This window comes from Microcebus murinus, chromosome 1 (assembly GCF_040939455.1).
Source record: "Microcebus murinus isolate Inina chromosome 1, M.murinus_Inina_mat1.0, whole genome shotgun sequence".
NCBI classification, from domain to species: Eukaryota; Metazoa; Chordata; class Mammalia; order Primates; family Cheirogaleidae; genus Microcebus; species Microcebus murinus.
The window spans coordinates 89,255,506-89,269,574 of NC_134104.1; the positions used below are offsets into that span (position 1 = coordinate 89,255,506).

Sequence of the window (14,069 nt, forward strand, 5' to 3'; positions counted from 1 at the left end):
CTGGTGATAACCTCCATACCAGAACAAGACCTAGAGTTGCCAAGTCTTCCCAATAGAATCTGGAATTCCAAGATTTTGTGTAAAATATCCATGTTTTAAAATATTGACAACTACTTCATAAAAAAATCAAAATATTGCACCTAAAATAACACACCTGTGCCAAAAGATTATGGGTTGAAACAGCAGAAGCCTATGGATCACATCACTGCTATGTCAATTTTTTTTTCTTACCAAATTAGTTGAGTTCAATTCAACAAATCTTTTTTAGCATCTATTGCATGCCAGATAATGTGCTACATACATGCTGCACAGTTAAAAGGAGACTGGCTCCGGCATGCACACACTCCTCCCCCAGCTCTTGAGGCACAAGAATTGTTTTTAGTTACTACCCTGAATACAAGGTATCTGTAGATAGAGTAGCTGTTAGTTTTAATTAGCCCAAGGCAAAATATCCTGAGAGATTTTTTTAAAAGGGTCATTGCACAGTAACTCTGTGTAAGAAAGCGTGCGCATGCGCACACGAGCTCGGCGCGGGAGGGCACACAGGGCGATCGCAGTTGGGGGTTGGGAAAGTGGTAGCTGCACAAATCCTTTTGGGGCATAGGACCAGAGAGCTGGCTTCTGATCGGAATAAAAAGCACTACAGGCAGAATCCCATGGATGCTTCTTGGTTTATTCACTTTCATGGGAGAGCATATCCTCTAGTAGCTTCCTGAGAAAGAGTGCAAGGGAGATAAATTGGTGAGATCTTGCATTTCTAAAAATGTCTTCACGTTACCTTACACTTGATTGAGAGTGGGCAGGTGAGAAATCTATTTCTTTCAAAATCTTGAATTGCTTCACTGATGCCCAGCTTCCAGCATTGCTATTGAGGTGTCTAATGCCATTCTTGATTCCTAATCCTTCTGAGTGACCAGCTTTTCTTTGGGAGGTCTCTTCCTAGTGTTTCAAAATTACAAGATGGCATGCCTTAGTAGAAGTCCTGTCTTCATCCATGGTGCAGAGTACCCTCGTGCCCTTTCATTGTGTTTATTAGAAACACATGTGTTTGATGATGTCCTCCTCTCCACTTTGTGTGTTCTTTCTGGAGTTCTTATTACTTGGATATTGGACATCCTGGTCTGGTCCTAGTTTTTTTCTTTTCATTTTTTTGCTCTATTTTTTGGGTTATTTGCTTAGTTTCAGCTTCCAACTGCTGTACTGAATTTTTAATTTCCAAGAACATTTTTCTTGTTCTTTTAAGAGTTTCTTTTCTATAACATTCTATCCTTATTCTATAGATGCCTTATTTCTCTTATCTCTCTGGAGATAATAGTTTTTTTGGAAGCTGCTTCTCCCTGTAGTCCCTGATGCTTCCAAGTTGTTGGCTTTGGGCTTTTCACTCATGTTAGAAGCTTTCATCAGATGCAGGTTACCCTTGGTTAAGATGAAGACTAAAAGGATGACAGGAGCCTGCCGAGAGTCTCACCTTACTGTAGTGGTTCTCAGTCTTGGCCGAACAGTAGAATCACTGGGGAGCTTTAAAAACCAGTGATGCTCTGGCAAAACACATTTGATTGGTGTAGAGTCTGGAAATTTTGAAAGGCTCCCCAGGAGATGTTAATGTACAGCTAAGGTTGAAAAGTACCACCAAAAGATGCTCTGGCTGAACCACTTCATTGAAGATTTTTAGATCTTTCTTTCTGGCCCATGAGCCTCTTCAGGTAAGATTCTAACGTTCTCCCATATGCCTATGTTCACCAAATTCCATTTTTGAAATGGTACCTTCATTCTCAACTGTGGACAGTGTCTCCCAGTCCAGGGACTTTCTATTTTAACATTCTCCTGAGGTTAAACTTCTAGGCTTCTGCAAACGTGATGGAGGGACAAGTTGTTCAGCTGGAAAAAAAAAATGGGGAGGGATTTTTGAGATCTAACTGCTGTTTAAACAGCTTTCACACAATACAATTTCAGGCTCCTCTCCCTCTTTACCATCACTTCGAAGGAATATGCTACTGTCAATTTTTGAGCCTTCAGGGTATTCTGCATTGAGAATTTAAAAATTGAATTGGTGCTCATTATTCCCTCCGACAAATAGAATGCAGCTCTTTTTAGGTCTAGTTTCCAAAATTCTGGTGCTAAAAGCTTCTTTGCCATTTTTCCCAGTCTTGAGGGGAGCTGTGACTTAAAAAAACAAAATAATTGCAGTGAGCTATGATCATGTCACTACACTCCAGTTTGGGTGACAGAATGAGACCCCATCTCTTAAAAAAAATCTTTACTGTATTTTTAGTAGAGGGTCGGAAGCATGCAAAATCTGATGTGTGCTTAATTTGTCATCTTTACCCAGAAGAATGACTACCATTCTTGATAGAAAAAAGTGAGCTTTGAGTTACAGTTTTCCTATACATTTTCCCCCCAGAAATAAAAAAAAAAAGACAGTAGGGATTTCTAGCAAAACAGTCTAACCCTAATGGTAAAACCATGGCCATGTTAGAAACACTAGGCTTCGTTGCTATTGTTGTTGTTGTTGAGACCCACAGGAAGGAAGAGGGGATCAAGACTGAGTTTGTCATGGGAGAGGAAGCAGCCAGTGTGCCAGGTGAACAGAGGGAGATCTGCTCTTGAGTCTTGGCATATAGATAAAATGTCAGGCAAAGAGGTTTATCCACATAGCCTCTGGCAAAGCCTATACAGTCCACAATCACATTTTAGTTGGCCCCCATGGGGGAACCTGGATTTTTGGCTTCTTTTGACATATCTGCTTATGTGATTGTGGCTGGCAGTCCTGTAAGACCTCAACCAGCAGGAGCTGAGCTGCAGCTGCCTTTATAGATGGCATCATGCCCTATGCCACCTGCCTGGCCTCTAAAGCCATTTGACTTTTCAGATTCTGGGGAATGTGGTTTAAGTACTTAAAAAGCAACAACAACAACAACAACAACAACAACAACAAAAGCAATCCTATTCATGGCAGAAAAACCCTACTTAAGTCAGAAAGAATTAAAACATTTATTGGGCATAAATATATTACATATACACTACAGATACAGTTAGGTATTACATATAGCATAGTATTTGCAAAATCTATACATTAAAATTGATATGGCAGTTTTAATACAATGTATATGAAATAGTCTAAAATTTACAATACAGGAAAACATATGATTTTTTTTTCTCCTAGAGTTGAAAAGCTTGGAATGTATGTCCAACAGTGAGGTAAAAACATTTTGTCTTTCAATTTAAAGAATTGTGCAAGGATAACATTCAAACACATTCAGTTAGGGCACTTCTCAATTTTGACATGAATACTGAATTACTGTAGCCAACAAAACAAGGTTAGAAAATGCCAACATTTCAAGTTGATAAGAACAAGGCAGATAATATGAAAAAAAATCTTTTAAAAAAGTTTTCTTTTTAAACAATTTCTTTGAGGACAAAGGGCAGTTTGCTTCACATGACTGGAATTTCTTGTGCCAGGGATGAGTCTGATACACAGAGAAGAGTCAGAGCATTGAAAGCCACTCACTCACTCCTACATAACATATATAGCAAAAGGGCAAAGGGATCAGGTTAATATAACACTTTATTTTATTGTTCATGTGTAATGGCAATATATATAGTTATATATCAATATCACATATACATATCTGTGATAGAAAATAGTGCCATAGAAAGTAATAATTTTCTGACTGAAGGGATTATAATGAATACCAAATAATGGAGAGCAATAAAATAAAGTGCCATCAGCTTGTATTTCATCATACACTTCAGCTTTCTGGTCATTAGATAGTATGAAAGTCTCAAAAAGATCAAATACTCATAACAATTTTGGCTTAAAGTACTATTCATTCTTAAAAATTCAACCAATTCAGAGAATTTCTTTATAGCAGCAGTTCTGAAGTGTTTCAAAAAAAGACTTCCCCCGCCCTGCAAAGAGGGTTTTGTACTCAGTTGAATTTTCATTGCTTAAAAAAATACCTTCTTCCCAAAACACCTGCATGAAATTGTTTCAGAAAATGCAGATGCAATGTCATAGTGGGCATATCACACACTTAAATAGAGGGATGAGTTTTAGAAGGCCAGAACTTTGGCAAAAATATATTTCCTTGATGCCATCAGTTTGCAAGGCTAATTAAACTAATTATTATACTTAATAATAAAATACAAAACTCTCTAGTACTTACTACATCAATATAGGCACACAGAATTAATTCATTGATCTTAGCACTTTCTTTCAAGAGATGATTATGGTTTTTGGGTACATGTAAACGTTTCAATCACTGATAATGAATTCTTTTTTTTTTGGCATTTAATGCACTAGATGCTCTTATCTTTTAAAAACACAAGAAAATGTCAGAAGATTAATAATACTACAGATGTTGCCAAGGAACAAAACTGACCTAAAATTACAAAAGTATAAAACACAAAAAAATAACATGCTACAAGGGAAAATTAGTACATAAGTACATTTTAAAAATCTTACAATAAATAAAGATTGCACTGTAATTGGCATTTAAAGTACTGTATGCAGAATATAGTATAAATAAACCAAAACAAAATAATGTTGGTTTCCCCATGACTTTGGTATGGGAATATTATAAGCTAGTACAGGATACTGCATCTTAGACAACAAAGACCAAGCACAAAATAGCTATGATCAAGAAAACCAAGTAGCAAAAATATACAAAAACAGAAGCAGGGGGATACACTGTGTCTGTTGCACCCTTTTGGAATATATTTGCACCTCCAACTCTTATATGTCCCTGAGGTACTCGAGCATTATGGACTTCATATAAATAATCCAATGACTTTGGGTTAAAATTGATTATCTCATGACTCAAACATGCAAGAGTAACACTTTGCACTCCAATAGCACCTGTTGATCAAAGATCTCAAAGCACTTACAAACATTAGAATCCCCTTTTATTTTTATTTTATTTTTCATGCATGGGAAAACTGAGGCACAGAGAGGTAAAGTGACATGTTCAGGTCACGCAGCAAGTTAGTGACAGATCCAGGGAGAGAATCTAGGCTCCTTGATCCCCAAACACCCTGTGCTTACCGCCAAACACCATCCCCTCTCCAACCATGGCCAGGCAAACCCACAGAAATAGGAACTACAAATTTAGATGACTCTCTTTTGGGTTTTATCAATTTTCATCTGCTGTTACATTAGTATTATGCACATTGAATTAAGGTATTGAAATTCAATCACTTCACTGATACCTCAAAGAACAGCCTAAAGGCAAATCTTTCAAAATAATGAGCTGACACCTAAGAAGATTGCTCACAATTAGCGTAAATCATGGACAATGGGCAGAGGCACTAAACTGTCACCAGTTCTTGTCATATAATTCTGGTCAAACATAACAGAATATAATAACTCTAGTGATTAGATCAGAAGTAGTTATATACAAAGACAAACAAACAAGTTAAAGCAGCTTTTAAAATAGCTGAACAAGGAAACAACTAACTATTGCACAATGCCCTCTTAAAGTTACTGCTATGAATTGATGTGGTAAAATCTACAATGCTCCATAATTTATAGGTGCATTTTGGTTACTTGATTTCTTATACAGGCAGCTCATAGTGTTAAAATCATAAGAAATACAGAGTATTAAAACATTTTAGATTAAAGTACACATTTTGATTTAAATGAGCTAAACACAGTTAAATAACTGAGTGACAAAATGGTTGTTTAGGGCAGTCCTATCTGAGTTAACACATCTCTTGCATGTCGTTACTGTGTGGTAATACTCTGACAACAGTGAAATCCTGGCCCTGTAACTACATACGCTGTGATTCATGTTTACAGATATAGATGATCAAGACATAACAAGTGACTGGTGAATATAAATTACTAAACTGCAACATAAAAAAAAAAATCAAAGGCTTGCAAAAGACATCAGTGAAAACAGAATAAAGTCAAATCTGAAAATTTAAAAGAAAACATAACAAAGCTAGCTTTTGGTATCTGGTTTGCTTTTCTTCTTCTTTTTTTTAAATCCAGTTTAACCTCTTCCTAGTTTTGCATTTCAAAAAGGTGCACCAAAACACTGACATTTATTTTTTCTAGCTAAATCTGTAAAACAAGAGTATATAAATCAAAGAACAAAAGGGCTTAAAAAGGGGAGTATCTGAATAAATGTGTGTATTAAAATGTGTAGCATTAATTAAATTCATACCTCTAGTTTTGTTGGGTTTGTTTACTTCATTAAGAAGTACTGTAATATAAAGGCAAATAAAATGGACAAAGTTGCAAAGCCAAGCACAATGAGGGCTGCAAACTGTTCATCAGTAGGCATCATGCTCTTCATTTTGGGATCATCTAAGCTCCCCATGTCCCCTGTAAGCATGACCTCACTTCGTTGTAATACAAAAGCCGCAGAGGGGCTGAAAGCTCCGCTTAGCTCCTGAGAGGTGTCTAAACAGCGACGACACGCACACACGCGGAACCTGTAGTCTGTGTTGGTCTGGAGGCCTGAGATTTGGAATGTGGCTTCTTCTCCCTTGTATACCTTCAAGAAAAGGAAAGTCCTAGTTAATGAAATTATAACAACACTGTGGTCTCCTATGATATCAGGTATGTCATGAACATTGACTTGGTTTAAATTCACTTCATAACAACAAAAATTATATAAAAAGTATTTCTCCCAATCTGTATTTCATCCATAAAAAAGGTATTCCAACACCTTTGAATAAAATAGAATACAAAATCCAGTGACTCTGACTTTGACAGAGGAGATAAGGCACTGAATAGAAATGCAGATGATGTTTTAGGTAATAAAGATGCATCTAGCTAAATTTTAATAATTTAGGCTATAAATCAGAGCTATGTTTATGGTCCCTGAAACAAATTAACATTTTAAAATGGAAACAATTAAAAGAATTGAACAAATAATAAAATGTAAAGTTTTTATAAAATAGTGGAATCGGAATGTTCTTAACACAAATGATAAATGCTGGAGGTGATGGATATCCCAATTACCTTGATTTGATTAATTTGCATTGTATGCCTATATTAAAACATCACATGTACTCTATAAATGCATATAATTATTATATACCCATAATAACTAAAAATAATTTTTTTAAAAAAAGCAAAGTTTTTGGCAGGATGATTTTTTGACACTTATATATACAGTGTAGCATGGCCCCCTAAGATACCTCATCCCCCCACAAGAGATAAACACTGTCTGACTTCTTCTAACTCTGTAATTAGTTTCGCTTGTTCTATAAGTTCATATAAACGGAATCATGCTGCACACATTCCATTCCCTTGTGCCTACGAGACTCATCCATGTTAGTGCTTTAGTAATTGTGACTTTTACTGCTATTATTCCCCTATATGACTATACCTCAATTTATCCATTTCCTTTTTGCCAAATATGTGGATTATTTTCAGTTTGGAGGTTTTGTATAATAAGAATGCTATGAACATTTTTCTTCAAATCTTTGAGGATTTAAGTTTTTATTTTTCTTGGGCAAATACCTAGGAGTACAAGTGCTGGGTTACAGGGTCAGTATATATTTAACTTCATGAGAAATAGTTTTTCCAAGAGACTGTATCACCTTGTACTTCCACCAGCAAAGTATGAGGGTCTAAGTTGCTCCATATCCTCACTGACATTTGTTATTATCAGTCTTGTACATTTTAGCTATTTGAGTAGGTGTGAGCAACATCTCAATTGCATTTCCCTGATGCTTAATAGTGTTGCACATCTTTTCATGTGCTTATTGGTCATTTACAGACTTTTTCTGTGAAGAGTACATATACCTTTTTCCTTATTTGTGATATGACTTATCAATTGTAGAGTCCCTACTCTTTATATAATCTGGATATAAGTCCTTTGACGGATATATGTGTTACAAATATTTTCTAGCAGTTTCATGGCTTGCCTAATTGTTTTCTTGAGAAATTTTTTTTGATGTAGCCCAATTTATCACAAATTAACATTTAAATAATTTAGTGGTCTGTCTTGAGTGTTTAATCTGTACATCTCCTTTCTTTCCTTCCATTAAGGATCTGGGATGTTTTTATCCCTTTGCTAGCCCTAATATAATTATCAAGATGCTATTACATGAACTTGAAAACTATCAGTTTACTTTGACATCATCACACTTTGAGTTGACTGAAGCTAACAGGAGTCTGTGAAGGGAGATGGAAGGAGAAGGTCTCCAAAGGTGGTTCTAACAAAGCGAGACTGATCCTCAAAAAACTTAAGAGGAAATGATAATCAGATTAATATTACATAAAAATTTATGGGTTATATTAGCATCAATGAATATAGGTAGGAAAAATATAGCTGAAACTAAACCAAATCAGTAAGAGATTTGGCTGATGAGTAATTAAAAAGAAAATAAAATTAATGAATCCTTTCTAGCTGAGCAGCACTAAGTTAGTAACTGTAAAGTATATAAAACACGCCTGGTGTGTAGTAATTGCACAGTAAGAGTCAGCTGCTGTTATTGCTATTTAAAACTTAAAAATGACCTAGCAACAGGCTGCCTTAATAAAGCAATTTTGTGAAATACTTTTTCTGTACCTAATTAGATAATCATATGGTTTTTGTCCTTCATCCTGTTAATATGACATATTGTATTTGTTGATTTGCGTATGCTGAACCATCCTCACAACCCAGGGAGAAATCCCACTTGATCGCCCTGGATGATCTTTTTAATGTGTTGTTCAATTGGGTTTGCTAGCATTTTGGTGAGGGTTTTTGTATCTAAGTTCATATCAAGGATATTGGCCTGTAATTTTCTCTTCTAATGTCCTTGCTTGCCTTTGGTATCAAGGTAATGTTGGCCTTGCAAAAAGAGTTTGCAAGTATTCCCTTCTCTTTGATTTTTCGGAAGAGTTTGAGAAGGACTGGTATTAGTTGTTTTTAAATGTTTGGTAGAATTCAGCCACAAAGCCATCAGGTCCTACGCTTTTCTTTGACAGAAGAGTTTTTATAACTGACTTAATCTCTTTACTCACTGGTCTGTTCAGATTTCCTATTTCAGTCTTGGTAGGCTGTGTCTAGGAATTTATCCATTTCTTCATGTTATTCAATTTGTTGATATTTAATTGTTCATAATAATCTCTAATGATCCTTTCTATTATTGTAGTATCAGCTGTAATCTTTAATTTCTGACTTTGAGTCTTCTCTTTCTTTTTAGTTTAGCTAAGGTTTTTTTTTTTTTTTTAAGAAAAACTTAGTTTTGAAGTTGACATTTTGTATTGTTTTCCTAGTCCCTATTTTATTTATTTCTGTTCTCATCTTTATCATTTCCTTCCTTCTGCTGCCTTTGGGCTTAGTTTGTTCTTTTTCTAGTTTCTTGAGATATAACTTTAGGTTGAGAGCTTTCTTCTTTTTTCATGTAGGTGTTGTATCACTGTAAACTTTGCTCTTAGTTTTAGAACTGCTTTTTGCTGTATCCCATATGTTTTAGTATGTTTCCATTTTCATTTGTCTCAAAATATTTAATTTCCATTTTAATTTCTTCATTGATTCACTGGTTGTTCAGGAGCATATTGTTTAATTTCCATGCATTTTTGACTTTTCCAAAATTTCTCCTGGTATGGATTTCTAGTTTTATAACACTATGGCCAGAATAGATAATTTGATATAATTTCAATCTTCTTAAATTTGCTGAGGCTTGTTTTGTGCTCTAACATGTGACCTCTCCTAGAAAATGTTCCCTATGTACTTGAGAAGAATGTGTTTTCTATTGTTGTTAGATGGAAACTTTATTGGGTTCATTTGGTCTAAAGTACTGGTCAAGTCCAATGTTTTGTTCTTACTAATTTTCTATGTGGATGATTTGTCCACTCTTGAAAGTAGGGTATTAAGTCTACTATCATTGTACTGCAATTTATCTTTCCCTTTAGATCTTTTAATATTTGTTTTATATATTTAGGTGCTCTGATGTTGGGTGTATATGTATTTATAATTGTTATATCCTCTTGATGAATTATTCCCTTGTTATATAATGTCATTCTTTGTCTCTTTTTATAGTTTTTGACTAAAAGTCTATTATATCTGAAGCTGTAAAGCTATCCTTGTTCTCTTTTGGTTTCTGTTTGTGTGAATATCTTTTGCCATCCATTTACTTTCAGTCTATGTGTACCTTCAAAGGGATGTAACTCTCCTGTAAGTAACATATAGTTGGGTCTTAATTTTTTTTATCCATCCAGTCACTCTATGTCTTTTTTTTTTTTTTTTTTTGAGACAGAGTCTCGGTTTGTTGCCCAGGCTAGAGTGAGTGCTGTGGCGTCAGCCTAGCTCACAGCAACCTCAAACTCCTGGGCTCGAGCAATCCTGCTGCCTCAGCCTCCCGAGTATCTGGGACTACAGGCATGCGCCACCATGCCCGGCTAATTTTTTTTTTTTTTTATATATATATCAGTTGGCCAATTAATTTCTTTCTATTTATAGTAGAGACGGGGTCTCGCTCTTGCTCAGGCTGGTTTTGAACTCCTGACCTTGAGCAATCCGCCCGCCTCGGCCTCCCAAGAGCTAGGATTACAGGCGTGAGCCACCGCGCCCGGCCCACTCTATGTCTTTTTATTGGAGAATTTAATCCAAATAATTTCGTCAATTAACACAAATCTCCTAGAAATGAAAAAATATTTCAAACAAACTCAACCTTGTCTGAAATACTCACAAATGTCTCTATATGTTTCTAAAAACTAGTGTGTAAACTTCCACCAAGAAGCAAGTACACTGGACATAACGTTTAGTGTTGGGCAAACTGAGAGACAAAAGGATCTTACGGTTTAGAAAGAAGACCAGACTTCCAATGTTCATGTGTTATTTAGCCTTTTTGAGATTTTCCTCCTTCAATTTTCAAACATTGCAAGTAGACTTCAAGTGTCTTATTCATTATACTTTTGTTTAGTGACTAAGCTCCAGAAAACCAATTCTATTTGCTTCTTACACTTTTCCAGATTTATCATTGCTTTTGCTATTCCCTTTGTAAGATTTTAAGCACATTTCTCCTGGTGAGTTACCCTTTTTAAAAATTGTGGCATGTACCTTAGCAACTAGAATTACAAACAGAGCTGGGCTAGAGCAACTAAGGAGGACAGAGCTGTAAAAGTAAATCCCTTGAGGTCCTGAGAGACCATTCCTTTCTTACTGCTCACTGTTCCAATGATGAGTCTAAATGAATGTTTTAAGATAAGCTTGTTGCCATGGTTATCGCCCCAACCCACATACAGCCAGCTATTCAAGAGTTCACACTACATTGTGCTGCCTCTCCATAAATTATTTCTTAACATGTGGGAGGTCTCTGGAAAATAATTGTGTGGGTTTCTTTTTTCTCTTTATTTTTTTAGAGACAGAGTGTTGTTCTGTTGCCCAGGCTGGAGCATATGTGGCATGATCACAGCTCACTGCAACCTCAAACTCCTGGGCTCAATTGATCCTCCCACCTCGGCCTTCCAAAGTGCTGGGATTACAAGTGTGAGCCACTACGCCTGGCCCCATTTTTTTTTTTCTTTAAAGAGATCTTTTAATTGTGAATGTTCTTTACTTTCTTAATTTAGATTTCTTAAATCTAAAACACTTAAGTTGGGATTTTCTGGGACAAAATGATTTGCAACCTCTGGGACCAGTATATCACTTTTATAAAGCAGGTTACCCCACACTTGCCATCTGGGCTTTGGTTTCTCTGTCTGTAATGCTGCAGGTAGACAAATTATTCGACACTCGATGGCGGTGATAAGCTAATGTTGGGATACACTTCTTTCACTGATTCTTTTGGTTATGCCTCTTGAAGTATCTGTTTACACTTATCAAAGGGTGAAACGGTGTAGCTGTTAAGAGTTCTTTTTTCTTCTGTGCAACCCTGGGAACTGTGTCTACTGTGACTTGGCCACTGGGAGACACTGGGCAGACTCTTCTCAAGCAAAGGAACTGGAATCAGAATCTTGGGTCTAAGTCCTTGCTCTAGGTTTGTGATTTCAGCAAGTGACAGCTTGGAGCCTTAGTTTTCTCACCTTTAACATGGAGATAGTAACAGTACCTAATGAGTAACAGTATTCCAAGGGGGGGCTGAGGATTAAATGAGGCAATGTGAAAAATGCTTTGCAAAAGAAATATGCTGGAGAAAGTCTACTTTATTGAATTTAATCTTCCTAGTTTTACTGTCAGGTGAATATCATTACTTTCATTTTAGAGATAAACAAACTAATGCTCAGAGAGGCTGTTAATTTCTTGAAGTTGCTTTAGCAAATAAGGGGAGTTGTGGACCCCACTTCTAATTCAAACACTGATGCTCACCACCAGAATTGTCCCAGCTCTGCCTGTTCCATCACCCCATGCCCATCCTCCAATTACAGTCCTCACTTAAAGACTGCAGGGTGACAGTGGGTCCAGTTCTCTTGGCCTCCGGCTTTGTCTTCCCACATAGACCCATTAACTCTCTGGTGTTTCCACTAAAGACCTTCCAGATCACCCCCTGCTCCCTGCTGCTCCATAAGGGAAAGCACTGCCTTTTCTTTATGATGTTTTAGAAAGTAGCTCTCCACTTGGTTTGTGGCAAGCAAAGACTTGGGCGATGTTTTTGTGGTGTGGCCTCTTAATTTCTACCATTAAACAATGACCTCACTGCAGCCACTTAATAACCTATCTCCACAGATGCTTTAGAGACTTTTGGAAAGTGGATATAAATGCACATTTATACCTATTTAAATGATTTCTATAGTTTCAGAATTTGCATAGCTACATCCTTTTAAAAAGTTGGCCCCAAAGTATATTTAATTTCCCACAAATCCAATTCAGAGAATAAACAGAGACTTCATATATTAATTTTGATTGAACTTCTCAACTGTAACTCCTCAGAATGAAGATCTTGGAAATGTATTTAAAAAGTAGAGGAATTTTACTTTTCTCATACCATTAGGCAAAAGTTTAGTGAAAGAAATAAGAATAGCAATTTGAAGGGAATTTCCTTAATGACAAGTTCAATCAAAAGTTAGCTCTTAATTTACAAATATAGTTTTCTTTTAGTTATTGTTATTTTAATTGGCACAGCTCCCTCTTTCACAAGCATTGCCAATACAATGTTAATGTTATCTTTTTTTCACATTTGGGATAAATATATTGAAGTATGGGATTGTGTTCTATTACTTTTATATCTTCCTAACCACCACCACCAGCACAATGGCTTGAACAAGGCTGATGCTCAGTGAATGTCTCTAATTAGAACTCTCAAATACTCAAGGGTACATATTCTGACACCACAGTGTTTGAAAAGAGAGGCTAATTATCAGAAATAAGTAAATGTGAACAGTAAGCATTAAGACACACAAACAACTATAGGGACACACAGAGAATTTGGTATAGGAGCAGTCATCATTGCAAAAAATGGAATCATTAACTATGATTAAGTTGTTTTCAGTGTACTGACAGAAGATGTGGAGTTTCTAATATATTTAGAAATATTCAACAATGCTTATTAAGCCGTTTGGATTCTTAGCCAAGCAAAAATTAAAACAATACCAATAGCCCATTTTCTGAGGATAATGGTGTCCTAAGGTTTGATAACTGATTTGCTTCTATGTGTGTGTGTGTGTGTGTTGAGGGGGGGGACATAGTCACCATGGGATTGACATTTTTCTTATAACTCCATAATCCTCATGAGACTGTTCCATAGTCTGGGAATATTGCGTGTGTGCATATGTATATAAATATTTTCATTAAAAATATGTCTAAAGTCCAAGAACATTGAAGACAATCCTAAAGTGCCAGGTGAGCCGGGAGAGGAAGAGTGTTAGAGTATGTGTACACGTGTGTGGGGAGGTAGGGAGGCTTGCTGCACAGGTTTCAAGACATGGTACAAAGCTACAGTAATTAGGACAGTGTGACAGTGCACAGAGATAGACATACTGTCCAAGGGCGCAGACTGAGAGTCCAGGCACTGAGCATAAGTGAAGTGGCCACCGCATGAGATTCTACAGCTGCTGCTGATCCAGGGTCTACTGAGAGCTGAGCTCAGGCAGGCCTGAAGTAATGGGTAATGCAAAGAATGTTGCACTGGGAGTCAGCTGGCTCTTGGCTGAATTCTGACCCTGACCCTGGGAGAAGAATATAAAC

At 36.4% G+C, this 14,069-nt stretch overlaps 1 protein-coding gene across 2 annotated transcripts in view; it reads right to left on the reverse strand.

Annotated features, from left to right (window-relative positions):
* Nucleotides 1-2,971: 2,971 nt before the first annotated feature.
* The window catches only part of FNDC3B (fibronectin type III domain containing 3B), a 329,131-nt gene continuing 318,033 nt past the window's right edge, over nucleotides 2,972-14,069 (reverse strand). For both annotated transcript variants that reach the window (XM_012736403.2, XM_012736402.3), the window contains exon 26: nucleotides 2,972-6,500. In XM_012736403.2, coding sequence (XP_012591857.1) covers nucleotides 6,189-6,500 — 312 coding nt within the window. In that variant the 3' untranslated portion in view covers nucleotides 2,972-6,188. The remainder of the gene's footprint in view (nucleotides 6,501-14,069) is intronic.